Source organism: Hibiscus syriacus, unplaced genomic scaffold, assembly GCF_006381635.1.
Source record: "Hibiscus syriacus cultivar Baekdansim isolate YM2019G1 unplaced genomic scaffold, ASM638163v2 tig00111758_pilon, whole genome shotgun sequence".
Taxonomy (NCBI): domain Eukaryota; kingdom Viridiplantae; phylum Streptophyta; class Magnoliopsida; order Malvales; family Malvaceae; genus Hibiscus; species Hibiscus syriacus.
In genome coordinates this window covers 2,676,340-2,694,680 of record NW_024063170.1, presented here as the reverse complement: position 1 = coordinate 2,694,680, position 18,341 = coordinate 2,676,340, and the positions used below count along the sequence as shown (strand labels likewise).

Here is an 18,341-nt window from a genome sequence, read left to right as displayed (position 1 = left end):
CGAGTGTCTGGTTTTGAACACCCCTACTTAGAACAATTGTAATGTAATTTACTCTCCCTTCAAAAAAAAAAAATAATGTAATTTACTCTGTATTTTAAATGAACTAAATTGCCCCCAAACTTAACAGGTCAATCACGGGCCAACATATATACTACCCGGTACTTCGAGTGTCTGGTTTTGAACACCCCTACTTAGAACAATTGTAATGTAATTTACTCTCCCTTCAAAAAAAAAAAATAATGTAATTTACTCTTGTATTTTAAATGAACTAAATTGCCTATTGGGCCTGGACTGAATATCAATGAATGTCCAGATCCAGCTCGTTCTTTATAATGAGTCTCACGCAGTCTCCTTTGTTTCGTTTTTCTCCTGTTTTTTTCTTCTCCTTTTGATTCTTTAAAAGTTGGGATATATGCTATGAAGATAACGCCTGGAAAGGAAATTCGATTGCGCGATTTGTTTCATAACTAATCCGCGAAATGAATCCTTGATATATTCTGGTTCGTATTCACTGAGCATCGCTTCCCTCTTCCCCTTTGCTTTCGATTTATGATTTGTAGCCTGCACTGATTTGATTTCCATCAATAATTATTCTGTGTGGAGAAACGAAGGACCTATGGACGGAGTGCCAAAACGATGCACTTTAATCCAAGTTTGCCTTCGAGAATCAATGTTGAGATTGGACGACCCGGGCCGACGATCTCTTTCGGTCCGGTGTGTTAGTTGATTCTGGTTTTCTGCTCGTTAAAACAAAATGGTTATTGGTTTTTTGTATGTTCCCCTTTATTTTTGCTTTCTAGTTTGGTTGAAGTGGCGAAGGTCCCAGCAGGAAGGGTGTGAAACTCTTTGAATCGAAACCTTTCTAACAAATTAACAAATGCCTTCGCAAATCCATTTTGCGGAATCGTAGGATGCCCAATACTCCATCTTTGGAGCGTCTTGAACCTTCGGCTACATTTTCCTCAGCCTCAATATTGATTAAAATAGAGCGTCAAATACACTTGATCTCAACTATTCGGTTTGATTTACAGGTAATTCTGTCGTAAGGTCAACGAGTGATAGAAAATGAACGAATCAAAAATATTAGGAGGAAATATTTTTTATTGTCAACTGAAAAATAAATTTATAACATTTTTAATTATGTCAATTCTATATTATTTCTTAATCTCAATTTGGTATTTTAATAACTTTACCTTAAACTTGGTTTAGAAACGTTTTTTATTTTGAATTTTACTCATTGAATCAGAGTTCTCTGTGTTGAAATTATTAAAATGGTTTTCAAGTTTGGTAATCAACTTTGAAAAAATAGTTTTCAAAGTTTGGTAAATGTTTCTTTGAAAATGGTTTTCAAAGTTTGGTAAATGTTTCTTTGAAAAATAGTTTTTCAAAGTTTGGTAGATGTTTGTTGAAAAATGATAATGGGATAATCACAATTAATCCCTAGGCTTTAGGGTATTTACAAGATTAAGTCCTTAAGTTTCAACTAAATACCCTAGCTCATTTAGCTTCAAAACCATCCCAAAAATCATTTCTTTCTCCCAATACTAGAGAACTTTCTTGTGAGTAGTGAGTGTTTTGTAAACACCTGTAATTTTTCTCTCTTAGTAAAAGATCTGCAGCAGTCCGGAGACGTAAGCACAATTGGCTGAACTCTGTTATCAATTTCAGGTATTATTTTTCTGCTTTTATTTCGTATTCTCACTAATCTGACTATAGGGAAATTACTTTTACTTGGTTAATTTTCCAACAATTGGTATCAGAGCTTTTTGGTTGTGAATTTTGTCAATTTTTGTGAGGTTACTATTCACATGAATAGTGAATTTCGTGAATAGTAAAATTTTGTCGGCGATACAAATTTATCGACGGAGGTGTTCTAATACAACGGTGGTTCGCAAAAATTGTCAGAAATGATCCAAACGAAACCATATTCGAGTGGGAGCGATGGCTGCAGATGAAGGGAAGGTGAAAATTGAAAAGTTCGATGGTACGGACTTTGGCTTTTGGAAGATGCAGATTGAAGATTTTCTGTACCAGAAAAATCTATATCAACCTCTCTCAGGAAAACAACCAGAGGGCATGAAGAATGAAGACTGGGCTCTTCTCGATAGACAAGCCCTCGGAGTTATCCGACTGACGTTATCCCGCAATGTTGCTTTCAACATAGCAAAGGAAAAGACCACGGCGGGTCTTATGACGGCTCTCTCCAGTATGTATGAGAAGCCATCGGCCTCAAACAAAGTTCATTTGATGAGGCGATTATTTAATTTGCGGATGTCGGAAGGGGCATCGGTGGCACAACACCTAAATGAACTCAACACAATCACAACCAAGTTGAGTTCAGTGGAAATTGAATTTGATGATGAAGTTTGAGCTTTAATTCTCTTATCATCTTTACCAGACAGTTGGAATGCTACTGTTACAGCAGTCAGCAGTTCATCGGGAAACAACAAATTAAAATTCGACGATGTTCGAGATCTGGTACTGAGCGAAGAAATTCAACGGAGAGAATCGGGTGAAGAATCAACCTCCTCAGCCTTGCACACGGAGTCCAGAGGGAGAACTTCAGAAAGAAATTCAAATCGTGGCAGATCGAAATCCAGAAGTGGAAAATCAAGAACAGGAAATAAAGATTTTACCTGTTATAATTGCGGCAAGAAGGGCCACTTCAAAAAGAGATTGCCGAGCACCGAAGAACAATACCGGCGCATAGGAATCTGCCAACATGACGGAGGAGACAGGTGATGCTATGATTTTAAGCGTCAACAGTCCGATTAAATCATGGATTTTGGATTCAGGGGCATCTTTCCACTCTCCACGCCATGCCAAGAATCAGGAGAACTATGTCAGTGGTGATTTTGGGAAGGTTCATCTTGATGAGATGAAACCTTGAAGATCGTCGAAATGGAAACCCGACTAAAGCTGCCAAACCAGACCACCTGGAAGCTGACAGGAGTGAGACATATTCCTGGTCTCAAAAGAAATTTGATTTCTGTAGGACAGCTTGATGGATAAGGATACAGTACAACCTTTTCAGGCTGTGAATGGAAGATTACCAAAGGAGCACTCGTCATTGCTCGTGGTAAGAAGACTGATACTCTCTATGTAATCTCAAATTTAGAGAATATCATTGCAGTAGCGATGTTGATGGAAAATCAAACCTATGGCACCAAAGGCTTGGCCATATGCGAGAAAGGAATGAAGATACTTCTGTCAAAAGGGAAGCTGCCGGATCTAAAGAATGTAGATGTCGGACTATGCGAGGATTGCATCTTTGGCAAACAAAAGAAAGTCAGTTTTGCAAAGATTGGCAAGACACCCAAGGCAGAAAGGTTAGAATTGGTTCATACTGATGTATGGGGACCATCCCCAGTTCCAACTCTTGCAGGCTCACTATATTATGTCACCTTCATCGATGATTCAACAAGGAAGGTGTGGGTTTATTTTCTGAAAAAGAAATCAGAAGTCTTCGATACCTTCAGAAAATGGAAGGCCATGGTGGAAAATGAGACTGGTTTAAAAGTCAAGCGGTTGAGGTCTGACAATAGAGGAGAGTACAGAGATAGTATATTCAGAGATTTCTGCGCAAACAATGGGATCAAGATGGAGACAAAATTTCTCATAACACCGCAGCAGAATGGCGTAGCAGAGTGCATGAATAGAACTATGAATGTACATGCCAGAAGCATGAGGATACATGCCGGATTGCCCAAATTTCTATGGGCTGAAGCTATCAACACTGCAGCTTACCTGATCAACCGTGGGCCCTCAGTTCCTTTGGATGGCGGAATACCAGAGGAAGCTTGGAGCAAGAAAGAAATAACCTTTCACACTTAAGAGTGTTTGGTTGTATTTCTTATGTACACATAAACTCTGCTGAAAGAAGTAAACTTGATGCCAAGTCCAACAAATGCATATTTGTTGGTTACGGTGGTGATGAGTTTGGTTACCTATTTTGGGACTACGAAAATTGGAAGATCATTAGAAGCAGAGGCGTCATTTTCAATGAAAATGTGATGTACAAAGACAGGTCAACCGCATAATCAAGTAATACCGAAGTTGAAACAAAGAAATTTACTGAGTTCGAGGAGATTTCTGGAAATGATGTTCAGATCAGTCCTGAAGCAGTTCAAGAGGAAGAACCAGGCACACCAGAACTGAGACGCTCCTCCAGAATTCCTAAACCAACCCAACGGTATTCTCCTTCTTGGCACTACTTGTTGCTGACTGACAATGGTGAACCAGAGTGCTATGATGAAGCAATGCAAGTGGAGGATTCAGTCAAGTGGGAGTCTTCCATGAAAGATGAGATGGATCGCTTATGTCAAATCAGACATGGGAATTAGATGAATTACCACCAGGCAAGAAAGCGCTCCATAACAAGTGGATTTACAGGATCAAAGAAGAGCACGATGGGAGCAAACGCTATAAAGCAAGATTGGTTGTCAAAGGTTTTCAACAAAAAGAAGGTATTGATTACAATGAAATTTTCTCTCCAGTCGTGAAGCTATCTACAATCAGACTGGTGTTGAAAATTGTAGCTGCAGAGAATTTACATCTGAGCAGTTAGATGTAAAGACAGCTTTCATTCATGGTGATTTGGAGGAAGAAATCTATATGAGGCAGCCAGAAGGCTTCATAGGTAGGCAAGAAAAACCTGGTATGCAGGTTGAAGAAGAGCTTGTATTGTTTAAAATAAGCTCCTAGACAGTGGTACAAGAAGTTCGATAGTTTCATGAGTAGCAGTGGTTTTACCAGATGCCAAGCAGATCATTGTTGCTACATCAAGAGGTTCGACAATAGCTTCATTATTTTATTGTTGTACGTTGATGACATGCTCGTTACAGGCTCAGACATGCAAGAGATTATAAACTTGAAGAAAAAATTGTCAAAGCAGTTTGCTATGAAGGATCTGGGCGCTGCAAAGCAGATTCTTGGGATAAGGATCAAGAGAGACACAAAGTCGGGGACTTTGATATTATCACATGCTGAGTACATCAACAAAGTACTCTCCAGGTTCAACATGCAAGATGCTAAACCAGTAAGTACACCTTTAGGTGTTCATTTCAGACTCTCCAAAGAACAGTCACCAAAGACGGAGGAAGAACGTGCACACATGGTGAAGGTGCCGTATGCCTCAGCAATTGGAAGTCTGATGTATGCCATGGTTTGTACCAGACCAGATATTGCTCAAGCAGTGGGAGCTGTTAGCAGGCATATGAATAATCCGGGCAAGGTACACTGGGAAGCAGTCAAATGGATCCTCAGATATCTGCGGGGTGCCATAAACAAAACACTTTGTTTCAAAGGTGGAGATACGATACTGACAGGCTATGTAGATGCTGACTTAGCCAGAAATGTTGACATCAGAAGGAGCACTACAGGGCATGTCTATACTCTAGGAGGAACCGCAGTGAGTTGGGTTTCTCAACTACAGAAGATAGTTGCTCTCTCCACAACTGAAGCATAATATGTCGCTGTTACGGAAGCCAGCAAGGAGATGGTTTGGCTCTAAAGTTTCTTGGAAGAGTTAGGCAAGAAACAAGAAAACAATGTCTTGTATTGCGACAGTCAAAGTGCTATACATCTAGCAAAGAATCCATCTTTTCATTCCAGGACAAAGCACATACAATTGCGATATCATTTTATCCGGTCTCTTCTAGAAGATGGGATTTTGAAACTTGAAAAGATCAGTGGAGCTCAAAATCCGGCAGACATGTTGACAAAGACGGTGACTACAGACAAACTGAAGTTGTGTTCAACTTCAGTTGGCATGCTAGAGTAACAAGACTAGAAAAGCTGTTGCATTGATCGAGGTGTGAAGACAGATTAAAATCAGTCTTCAAGTGGGAGATTGTTGAAATTATTAAAATGGTTTTCAAGTTTGGTAACCAACTTTGAAAAAATGGTTTTCAAAGTTTGGTAAATGTTTCTTTGAAAATGGTTTTCAAAGTTTGGTAAATGTTTCTTTGAAAAATAGTTTTTCAAAGTTTGGTAGATGTTTGTTGAAAAATGATAATGGGATAATCATAATAATCCCTAGGCTTTAGGGTATTTACAATATTAAGTTCTTAAGTTTCAACTATAAATACCCTAGCTCATTTAGCTTCAAAACCATCCCAAAAATCATTTCTTTCTCCCAATACTAGAGAGCTTTCTTGTGAGTAGTGAGTGTTTTGTAAACACCTGTAATTTTTCTCTCTTAGTAAAAGATCTGCAGCAGTCCGGAGACGTAAGCACAATTGGCTGAACTCCGTTATCAATTTCGGGTATTATTTTTCCGCTTTTATTTCGTATTCTCACTAATCTGACTATAGGGAAATTACTTGTACTTGGTTTATTTCCCAACACTCTGCCATGGAGGAAGTTTACTTAGTTCAATGTTTTATAATAAATATGAAATTGCTCTAATATATATTGGGTTTAATATGAAAATTTGTTCTTAAAATATATCTAAAATTGACTTTTGATGCCTAAAGAATTTTTAATAAGTGTTTGATATATTTTCTGTTACCCTTTTAGTGTCTACTATTAAAAGTATAACAAATAAACATTAGATACATATTTTAAACGAAAAATTCTTTAGGCATAAAAGTCAATTTTGGGTATAGTTTAGGCATTTATTTTTGTATTAAGCCTATGTATTGAATGTCAGATATGATTCATAGGGCTATAAACGAGTCAAGTCGAGCTCGAGTATCGTTGAGCTTGACTCGACTTGACTCGAAAACTCAAAAATGGAGCTCGACTCGGCTCGAAAACTTGCGAGCCTAAAATATTAAACTTAACTAGATTGAAGCTCAAACATTCAAACTCAAAACTAAACCTTAAATAAACGAAAACCTTATATTGTATTTTTAAAAAAAATCAACACATAAATGTTAATATTCTTAATAATTTATTTTTAAACAAGCTCGACTCGAACTCGAAACCATGAATTGAAGCTCGTAGAAGCTCAAAATGAAAAAAAATCTTAAATCTAATTCGATTGAAGCTCAAACAATCAAACTCGAACCCGAACCTTAAATAAATGAAAACCTTATATTGTATTTTTAAAAAAAAAAATCAACACATAAATGTTAATATTCTTAATAATTTATTTTTTAAAAAAAAAAATCTTAATATATTGTATTTTCAAGTTGCTCGTGAGGTTTTCGAGTCAAGTATCAAGTAGCTCGTTTCAGCTCATTAAGAACTTGAGTTGAGTCCATTCGAATCGAGGGTTTATCGAGCTTTGACCGAGTCGATCTCGAGTACCTCAAGATTTGTCTCGTCACACTTACAACCTTAGATATGAAATCATTTAAATTCATTGAATGGTTCTAATAGTTAAGGGAGTGTTGTTCACTTTAGAGATATTGTGTTTAAATAATTCCGTCTGTTAAGTGTATGTCTTGTCAATTATTAATAAAAATTTTAAACAAATTTTATTTTATAATCACTCTAGATTATTTTAAAAATATCAAACTACTTAGTGAATAGTTTATATTTATATATAGATAGAACATTTTCCCTTTACATCAAAATTGCATAAATGATTTAATACATTGAGTATTTTTGCTTTACAACAAATTTAAATAAATGAATTAACACAATAAATATTTTGTTAAACAATGAATTAATTCAATGAATAATTTGTTAATAAACAAATATTTGATCAATTAATTAAACTGTTCATTTTTGTTTTCTACATTCATTTAAATCATAGTTCTAGATCCAATATGAGTACTCTTCTCCTTCTCTTAAAGTCCCTCTCCCCTCCTCTCTAGGATGAATTAGGATTAAATTTAATTTTTTTAAGAAAATAACTTTTAAATTTAAGGAAAAAAGATACTTGAGACCCTTGTACTTTTCTAAAAAAACCAATGTGGTCCTCGATTTTTTTACACTTAATGCAACCTAAAACTTAGAAAAATAACCCAATATGATATTTTGACTAACGATTTCTATGGTTGAATGTTATGATGCTGACGTAATTGTCTATAGTGTTGACGTGACATTCCACGGTGGTTAGTGATGTGGCTGATGATGTAACAGATAAACCAAATTTTTTTTTAAGTTCGATAGTCAAATTGATTTTTTTTAAGTTCAAGAGCTTATTTGATTTTTTAAATATAAATATTTAAAATATAAAATATAAAAATATTAAAAAATTAAATATAAAACACCATTAATTATTATTATTATTTATTGAATAAAAAATTTATATTTAGTTTTAAAATATTATTATTTAATTTAATTTACTATTTTATTTTCTATTGAAATTACAAAGCCAACTTTGTCATTTTTGGTGGTGTTCGATACCGACAACTATCTCTTTTGGCTATGCGATTGTTCCAACTTTCTCCAAGACAGAAACATTTGTTGGCCTGATAATCCTATTTTACCCTTTTTTAATGTTATTTATTTATTTTAGGGCTAATTACCCCATTCATACATGAACTATATCATATTCTTAGTTTCATACATAATGTTTAAAAATTCTCGATTTTATACATGATGTTTTTTGCCTTTAATAGATTCACTCACTTTCATTACGGAAATTGATGTGGAACCCTACGACCACTAATAAAATGACATGTGTCACTTAAAAACATGTTTTTATTTTTTTAGGTAAATTACATCATTCTTCGTTCAGCTATCTTCTCACTCTTATTTTAGTCACTAAAGTAATTTTTTTAATTTAATTATTAAACTATAGAATTACTCTTATTTTAATAACTGAAATTTATTTTATTAATATTTTTATAACATGGCATCATTTAATATCATTTTATTAATATTTTTTATGATGTGGCATCCATTAGTATTATTTTATTAATATTGTTATTACATAAAATTAAAATAAAAAATAAATAAATTAAAATTCTCCAAATGGGTTTAGCAAGTTAAGCTTCTTCACATCATTTTCCTCCAACCCTAAATCTAATAATCATAAGGAATTGGTACATTTCAAAGTTAATATTCTTCACAATACACCGGCTTAGGTACAAATATTCTCAAATAAAATTTTCATACATGATCTGTTTCATTCCTGACCTGCCTAATTTGCACTGGCCTTTTCCCCATTGCCAAGTAGATGGCAGCATACTCGGCTTCAGAATCAACAATCGTCCGTCATAATTGAGCACTGCAATGATTTTCCTGGTCTACCTTTCTTCTATATACATCCGAACACTCTCTTTCGAGCTCGAGCAGCATTTTATCACGGTCAGCATCTCTCTCCCTGACTTCATCCCAGATAATCTAATTCTTTTCAGGGAATCATGAAAGGGTAAATACTATATTACTGTCCTCGCTTTCAGAATCAATACAGGGATGTTTGTATACTCTTTCCAAGGAAAAAAGGGAAGACTTGAAGGTTTCTATTTTGTGGAATATGCATCAATACCTGAAGTTCGTACAGAAGGGTTCCACTTGAATAAATGGATCATTTTTTGTAGTATACATGTTGAAGAATTCCTGCCAAAGTCAATATCTTCAGAAATCAGAAGATACCCAAAGTTCAACCCACAATTTTGATCGCTTCGTCGTCTACTTCAAAAGGCCTAAAAACAGAAACGGAAAATGTTGGTTTCCCATGCTTGACCTAAGCTAATGAACTGAAAAATGGATTACGGGAAGAAACCTAACCATAAATTCGATTAACGAGAAAAGGGTTTGGGTTTCTATGGAAAAGGAAAGCAAGCATTGGGAGAACTCGACCAAAGGTTTTTGAAGAAGAATAGAGGGGTAGGAAGGTTCAAAGTTGAAGGCAAAAGTAACGAAAGTGATTTTAATTAAATAATTTATTTAACTCCGACAAAACCTTCAAATTTAATGGTAATGCCCACAAAAAATCAACATTTATTCGTTTTTTAATTTTGAATTATAAAATAAATTTGAGTTATTAATAGACGCCATGTCATAAAAATTAATAAAATAAATTTGAGTTATTAAAATAAGAGTAATTTTATAGTTTAATAATTAAATTAAAAAAATTAAACTTTAGTAACTAAAATAAGAATGAGAAGATAGTTGAGTGATGAATGGTGTAATTTACCTAAAAAACATATTTTTAAAGTGCCACTTGTCGTTGTCGTAGAGTTCCACGTCACTTTCCGTGACGGGAGTGGGTGAATCTGTTAACGGCAAAAATATCATGTATAAAATTAAGACTTTTTAAACATTATATATGAAACTGGAAATCATGTATAGTTCATATATAAATGAGATAATTAACCCTTTATTTTATTCCCTTCATCAAATAAGAGGCGTGATCACTTAAATTAGTATAAAGTTAAAGTAATTTTATATAATTTTCGTAATTTTCGTAGATTAATATTTTGATAATTTGATGGTCATATTTTATATTATATTCATTTAAATTGTACATGAATAAATGACATAGTTTTAGACCAATATGATAAAGATCATATTAATTCATAGTTTTACATATATATGACAATTTGACAGTTGAATTATTAAATATTAGTTGTACAAAAATGTTATGAAAATATATATTATGTTGTCCTTCTCATAGTTATGAATTCTCATTATCCTTATTTTCATTTGATACATGAATAACCATTTTGATTGACTCTTTTGTTGTAATTTCAATGGAAAATAAAATAGTAAATTAAATTAAATAATAATATTTTAAAATTAAATATAACTTATTTTTATTTAATAAATAATACTAATAATTAATGATATTTTTTCATATTTTATATTTTAAATTTAAAATATTTGTGTTTTTTTAAAAATCAAATAAGTCCTTAAACTTGTAAAAAATTAATTTGGCCCTCAAATTTTAAAAAAAATCAATTTAGCTCATTTGTCATGTCGTAAGCCACATTACCAACTACTGTGAATTGTCTTGACAGCACGGTGGACTACAATGTCAATACTGTGAAATGTCACGTCAGTATCGTAATGGTCAACGACAAAAATCGTTAGTCAAATGATTATATTAAGTTTTTTTTCTAGTTCGATTCACATTAAGTACAAAAAATATTCGAGGGTCACATTTATTTTTTCTAAAAAGTACAGGGCTCAAGTACAATTTCGTTCTCATTGTTCTCCTGCTTCCGTTGCTAATTACTTTCGTCATATCTGTTTCGTTACTTCTGTCATGGTTCTCTCCATTGCTCGTCATCAACACTGTTTTTATGTTGGACTGACTGCTTCTTCGCTCGCTGGCGTTGATCACGAAGTCATCACCGATTATTTCCTCTTCCTCAGTCAACGATCTGATCCAAATCATCTCTTTCGCCACAATTTTGGTTGCATGTTTTTCGTTCTGATAGATAATGTTGTCGTTGTCGCAAATGTTCATTTTCGACGATTCTGGTGACGTTTTCTCGTTGGTGATTGACCTTCTCAACCGCTGTTCTTAATTGCTTCATCTGCTATAGTGCATGTGTTTTGTCGTTGTCGTCATCATCGCTACTGGGAATATTGTCGATTCAACTACTATCCCTGTTCCTGGTATGAAAGAAATTGATTCATAAGTTGTAGTCATTCCGGGAACCTTAGTTGTGCTTTACATTGGATCCAAATTTTCATTTATTTTGGTGATTCGTGTCCTGTTTGGACTTCTATTAGTAGTTGCTGGCGTTGATAGAGTGTTCTGATTTCTTTAAGTTTGCTAGTGTTGATAATCTGCGATAGTTACAGTTCGGTGTGCATGCTTCCAATATGTTCGATCAAATGTTTTAATGATGTTGCTGGTGTCGGATTTGTTTCACCTTGTTGTTATGGAATAGATTGTTTTTTAGAATTTCTTTTCTGAAGGTTTATTCACATCAAAAGTTTGCAGTGAGTTCAATTATTTGCTTCCATTCGTACAAGTTCCTTTAGGTGTTGCAATGTTGTGGATGTGCTGCATTGCTAGTTTATTCTTTGTTAAGGGATTGGTGCTGGAAACTAGTGGAGAATGGGTTGTAAGTTGATGTTGAATGATGGACACTCTTACTACAATGTTGCTTCACTCAGTTATTGACAATTTGATTTCTTCATCCACTGGTATTATTCTCCAAAGTGTGTCATGGAACTTGAAAGCTTAACAACCAAGTTACCATAGAAGGAAATTTATGGGAGGGTTTAGGAGCCTAACAACCTTGCTCTCTTTAACCAGAAAAAATAAGATGTTTTCTTGCCTAAGAGAGGTTTCAGATTACACTTGGGAGCCTGTAGCTTAACCACCTTGTTCCCAACAAAAAGATCGTCCGAATTAGAGAAGAAGAATGACAGTAAAGACGAAAGAAGAAAAAATAACATGTGACGTTTGCAACATGTGTTTTAGTGTGAAAGAAGAATAAAAATTGGTATTCTTAGCTTGCAATTTCCAACTCAACATGCTTGCAAGGTACAACATTGTTTGATCAGCTCTTCAGTCACAAGTTGAATTTTTCAAGAAAATTCAAGAAGAATGAAGAAAGTAGGGCGAATGTTAGAAATATACTATAATAAAATGTAATTAGTTGGTATTGAGTTAGTCAAAACTAACTGAGTTTGTTAAAAGTTGGTTAGTCTGTTGGATCAAAGTTGTTAAGCTTGTTTGAGTGTTGCTATATAAGTACTGTATGTAATGGGTTAGAGTACCTTTCATTAATACGTTTTCAGTATATTTCCCTTCTTTAGGTGAGGTCAATTCTTTGTTTCCATTCGCACAAGTTCCTTTAGGTGTTGCAATGTTGTGGATGTGCTGCATTGCTAGTTTATTCTTTGTTAAGGGATTGGTGCTGGAAACTAGTGGAGAATGGGTTGTAAGTTGATGTTGAATGATGGACACTCTTACTACAATGTTGCTTCACTCAGTTATTGACAATTTGATTTCTTCATCCACTAGTATTTCTTCTCCAAAGTGTGTCATGAAACTTGAAAGCTTAACAACCAAGTTACCATAGAAGGAAATTTATGGGGAGGGTTTAAGAGCCTAACAACCTTGCTCTCTTTATCTAGAAAAAATAAGATGTTTTCTTGCCTAAGAGAGGTTTCAGATTACACTCGAGAACCTGTAGCTTAACCACCTTGTTCCCAACAAAAAGATCGTCCGAATAAGAGAAAGAAAGACAGTAAAGACGAAATAAGAAAAATAACATGAGACGTTTGCAACATGTGCTGTAGTGTAAAAGAAGAGAAAATTGGTATTCTTAGCTTGCAATTTCCAGCTCAACATGCTTGCAAGGTGCGACATTGTTTGATCAGCTCTTTAGTCACAAGTTGAATTTTTCAAGAAAATTCAAGAAGAATGAAGAAAGTAGGGTGAATGTTAGAAATATAATATAATAAAATGTAATTAGTTGGTATTGAATTAGTCAAAACTAATTGAGTTTGTTAAAAGTTGGTTGGTCTGTTGGATCATAGTTGTTAAGCTTGTTTGAGTGGTGCTATATAAGTACTGTTTGTAACTGTTTGTAATGGGTTGGAGTACCTTTCATTAATACGCTTTCAGTATATTTCCCTTCTTTAAGTCTCTCTTCTTATACTCCGGTCTTCGGTCGTTCTTCATATCTTGCCTCCGATGTCTCCTTTCTCACATGTATTGCTTCCATTAACCATGAATAACATCAGTCATAAGTACATCGGAGATAGCTGAAGGAAAGTCATAATATAAAAACAAAGAAGCGGATAAAGATGAATCAAACTTTGCTAATTCATGGGTAGCCGAATTTGCTGTTCTGCGAATACCAAGGACCTTGACGTGTGGATGCTACCGAAGCAGGTTACGAGCCTCAGTTAAGTGAAATCCAACGATGGACATATCCAGCTGTGTGAGGGTTAACTGACGAACAACGTTTAATGTATCACTGTCAATTGTAACCAAAGGAGCCTGTAGATCTAAAGTCATTTTTATCCCATAGCGCAGAGTTTCAGTCTCAGCCACACTGATATCGCATGGCCCGTAGTATGGAGAGGCTTGACAGGAGACCACCAAGCCATTATAGTCTCGAGCCAACATGTCAATCGCCGATCTGTTGGAACTCATCAGGCAAGCAGCATCGACATTTATCTTGATAGATGAATGGGAAGGCTTACAACATTTTTTCTGATGCCAGCCGATCGAGACCCGTTAATCCACTCGCGTTATCAAACGCTCTCAACAAAGGCCGACTGGAAGGCACTACATGCCACACAGATAGTATGAGATTCTCATGCATGAAAGTGTCGTGTCGGTTCCAGATATGATAGAGCAACACCAATATGAAGCGAAACTCATCCCTAGTCAAGATCGTGAGGAGTGATTCTAACCATGGACCAATCGATTCCCAGGATGCGAATATCATATAGGCTCGAAAACCTGCAGCATGGAAAATTGAACTAATGGCACTGCAATCACGCAAGGCATGTTTCAACAAAATGGCTGCAGAAGGGACAATGACCCGTATTTTTTAACCAAATAAAGGATACTAATTAGATGTTAAAATATAAGAATTTATATAAAAAATAACTAAAACGATATTTCGCATGAAAATAAAAAGTAAATAAAAATAAAGATTATGCTAATACATGAATGGAAACGTAATTAGACCATAGAAACCGTCCGTTTTAAGGTAAGAGACCCACACGCTCCTGTGTCGTGAGTTGGAGACTGGTCGGCTTTGGTTGTAAAGTAGTATATATGAAATATTAATCACAAAGACCACACTTAACATCTTCCATCCAAATTCCAAAGTAATTGACCCAATTGGGCCGTTCACTAAACGCGCTCGCTTGGAAAGTGACTTTTTCCATTCCCCCGCAAAACGTTGACGAAAAACAAACCCCTATCTGAAATCTAAATAAACGTTCCCCTCTATTTGTTCGCTTTGAAATTAGCGTTAAGTTCCTTCAAATTATTATTATTATTATTATTTGATTGGATTGGATTGGATTGGATTTTTTTCTTTGTTAATTTCGGGAAATTCTTAATCCAAAAAATGGGGAAGCCGACGGGGAAGAGGAAGCTTCAAGAAGCCGCCCAGAAAGTGGTGGAATCCAACAAGCAAAACAAGTACGTCGGCAGCGGCAGTGGCGGCGGCGAAAACAAGACGTCGAAGGCTTTCGACGAAGGCACGACGATATTCATCAACCTGTCCCAAGAGCTGAAAGAAGAAGGTAACCTTCTCTTCCAAAAACGCGACCACGAAGGTGCGATGTTAAAATACGAAAAAGCCCTTAACCTCCTTCCTAAGAACCACCTCGACGTCGCCTATCTGCGCGGCAACATGGCTGCTTGTTACATGCAAATGGGTATCGGCGAGTACCCACGCGCCATTGATGAATGTAATTTGGCTCTGGAGGTTTCTCCTAGATATTCCAGGGCCTTGTTGAAAAGGGCTAGGTGTTATGAAGCTTTGAATAAATTGGATTTAGCTTATAGGGATGTTTATAATGTTTTAACGATGGAACCCAAAAACTTATCTGCTTTGGATATTATGGAGAGTGTTAAAAAGGCTATGGAGGAGCAGGGTATTACTGTTAATGAAAATGAACTCGGTTTATTTGATAATGAACCGGCACAGTCAATGTGGTTTCTGGATGTGGTGAAGAAGGAGGTGAAGAAGAAGAAGAAGAACAAAGGAAAACATGTTGAGAAAAGTGAAAAGAATGAGGTTAAGGTTGAAGAAGAGAAAAAGGCTGACGAAAAGGTCATTGTGGAGGAGAAGAAGGTTAGTGTTGAGAACGTTAATGATAAGGAGATTGTTGTGAAGACAGTTGAGGAAGAGAAGAAGCCTGTTGTGGAAGCGCAAGCGCCTATGAAGCCTGTGAAAATGGTGCTCGGAGACGATATTCGGTGGGCGCAAATACCGGTCAACTGTACTATTAAGTTGGTGAGGGATATTGCTCAGGCTAGGTTTCCAGGATTGAAGCGTATCCTTGTGAAATACAAGGATCCAGAGGGAGATTTGGTTACAATCACCTCTACTGAGGAACTTGGGTTGGCTGAATCATCTACCAGTGTTGGCGGTGGATCGCTTCGCTTCTATATTGTTGAAACTAGTCCCGACAGGGAACAGGATTATGAAGAAACAAGTAAAGAGGAGGTGGTCAAGAGCGAAGAGAAGTTGAGTAATGTTGTTGATGATATTGGTGATGCAGGCTGTGGTGTAGGAGCTATTAAGGGAACATGTGTTGAGGATTGGATTGTCCAGTTTGCACGTCTGTTCAAGAACTATGTCGGATTTGATTCTGATTCTTACTTGGATCTTCATGAACTTGGGATGAGGTTGTACGCGGAAGCAATGGAGGAGACTGTGACAAGTGAAGATGCACAGGAGATTTTCGAAATAGCTGCGGATAAGTTCCAAGAGATGGCAGCTCTGGCATTGTTCAATTGGGGAAATGTTCATATGTCAAGGGCAAGGAAGCATGTCTATACAGAAGATGGTTCAAAGGAATCCAAATTAGCACATATTTCAAGCGGATACGAGTGGGTGCAAAAAGAGTATGGATTGGCAGCAAAGAAGTATGAGGAAGCATTAAAGATCAAACCAGATTTTTACGAAGCTTTTCTTGCTTTGGGACAACAGCAGTTCGAGCAAGCAAAACTCTGTTGGTACCACGCAGTTGGGAGTAAGCTCGATTTAGAAGCCGGGGTTTCCCAGGAGGTCCTGCAACTTTATAACGAGGCAGAGGACAACATGGAGAAAGGTATGCAGATGTGGGAGGAAATGAAAGAGAAACGATTGAATGGACTCTCCAAATTCGATAAGTATAAGACCCATCTGCAGAAAATGGGTTTAGATGGACTATTTCAAGATGTCTCTCCTGAAGAAGCTACCGAGCAAGCTGCAAATATGATTTCACAAATATACCTTTTGTGGGGAATTTTGCTTTACGAGCGTTCTGCTGTCGAATACAAGCTTGAGCTGCCAACTTGGGAAGAATGTTTGGCAGTTTCGGTTGAGAAATTTGAACTTGCTGGAGCTTCTCCTACAGATATAGCTGTTATGTTAAAGAACCACTGCTCTAATGTGTCTGCATCGGAAGGTATACACCAAAGGAGTCATCTCTAAACTCCCCTCGTCGCACTTGTTTTCTTGTCACTTGAGTTGCTGCCTGGAAAACTGCTTGTCAAGAAAAAAATTATCCCCTAAATTTCATTGCAGGTGTAGGGTTCAAAATCGATGAGATTGTACAGGCATGGAATGATATGTATGATGTGAAAAGGTGGCAGGTTGGTGTTCCATCATTCCGCCTGGAGCCATTGTTCCGCCGCCGCGCTCCAAAGCTTCAGTCTGTCTTGGAGCAAGTTTGAGTTTTCTTTTGATTCCGTATTCTTTTGGAGCATTTGACAAGTGCAAGTGCTTCAGTTTATGTTTGATTCATTTTTCGAGATCGGTTTTCTGTGTGCTACTAGGATAGGTAAACTTCTTAATCTTCATCATTTCCAAAATAGGAATTGTTTTACCATCGTCACTCTGATGAAAATTAGTATGGGTTTTGGATTCTAATATATCATTCCTTTGTGACAATGCCCGTCCAGTTCAGTTGATAGAGTACAAGACTTTAATCTTGTGGTTGTGGGATCGAGTCCTACGGAAGGTATTTCATAATTCGAAGGTCTTCCACGGAAAGTTGCTCTCAACCTGACGTTGGAGGTAAATTACTATCATATCTCCCCTTGTCCATTACATATGAAAAAAAAATCAGCTAATTTTGAATCTATGTATGAGTGGCGATTGATCTTTTATGTAATTGCAGGTCATTTTATTGCTTGTTCTTCATATACACAATTGTCATCATTTGTTGTGAATTTTGCTTCTTTTTTTTATTATTATCTTAAATGAGTTTTTTTATCCTATTATTAATTTTAAGGTCGATGTTAAACTTGCCATCATTTGGGTGCTTTTGAATCTTTTCAGGAGTTAAATTATCCATATCCGTCCAAAATTTGAAAGAGATTGAACAACATTAAGTTTTTGTATAAAAAAATAAAAAATAATTTTGATAAAATAAAATATATAACATTATTAATTATTATAAAATTTACATAATAAGACATATTGAAACAAATTTGAATTAATCATTTTGTCGTAACCGTCTTTCGGTTGGGCTCTGAATTGAGCTTCGACTTGAAATAATTAGGTTGAGAGTCGTCACAGACCACTTTAAAACGAATTTAGGTGGGTCGGACACCATATTACCTAATCTGCGTTTTTACCAGAAATGTGTCGGGTTCAGGAGTCGGTTACGGTCAAGGAAGGATTAGCACCCTTGAACCACCCTTTCGGTACCAATTAATTTACCGGTTGTCTTAAATTAAGAAAATTGTAATTTAAAATTAAAAGGTAAAAATACGATCACAATTACTTACCTTAGATAGTTTTAAAGGTGTGATCTTAAGAAGATCAAAAAATGTTAGATAAAAAGGTAAA

At 35.8% G+C, this 18,341-nt stretch overlaps 1 protein-coding gene, 1 long non-coding RNA gene and 1 other non-coding gene across 3 annotated transcripts; all 3 read left to right on the top strand.

Moving 5' to 3' along the window:
* The first annotated feature begins 352 nt into the window (after window positions 1-352).
* LOC120169273 lies at window positions 353-11,633 on the top strand. Its single transcript, XR_005520650.1, has 3 exons — window positions 353-500; window positions 5,040-5,042; window positions 11,623-11,633. It is a non-coding gene; the product is annotated as an uncharacterized LOC120169273 (long non-coding RNA).
* On the top strand, window positions 812-961 carry LOC120169383. The gene has a single exon (XR_005520659.1). It is a non-coding gene; the product is annotated as a small nucleolar RNA snoR145 (small nucleolar RNA).
* A 3,196-nt stretch (window positions 11,634-14,829) lies between the features above and the next one.
* Window positions 14,830-17,328, top strand: LOC120169308 (protein PHOX1-like). Its single transcript, XM_039177488.1, has 2 exons — window positions 14,830-16,953; window positions 17,073-17,328. Exons 1-2 carry the CDS (start codon window positions 14,901-14,903, stop codon window positions 17,219-17,221), a joined length of 2,202 nt encoding a protein of 733 aa, XP_039033419.1. The 5' UTR covers window positions 14,830-14,900; the 3' UTR covers window positions 17,222-17,328.
* Window positions 17,329-18,341: the final 1,013 nt, after the last annotated feature.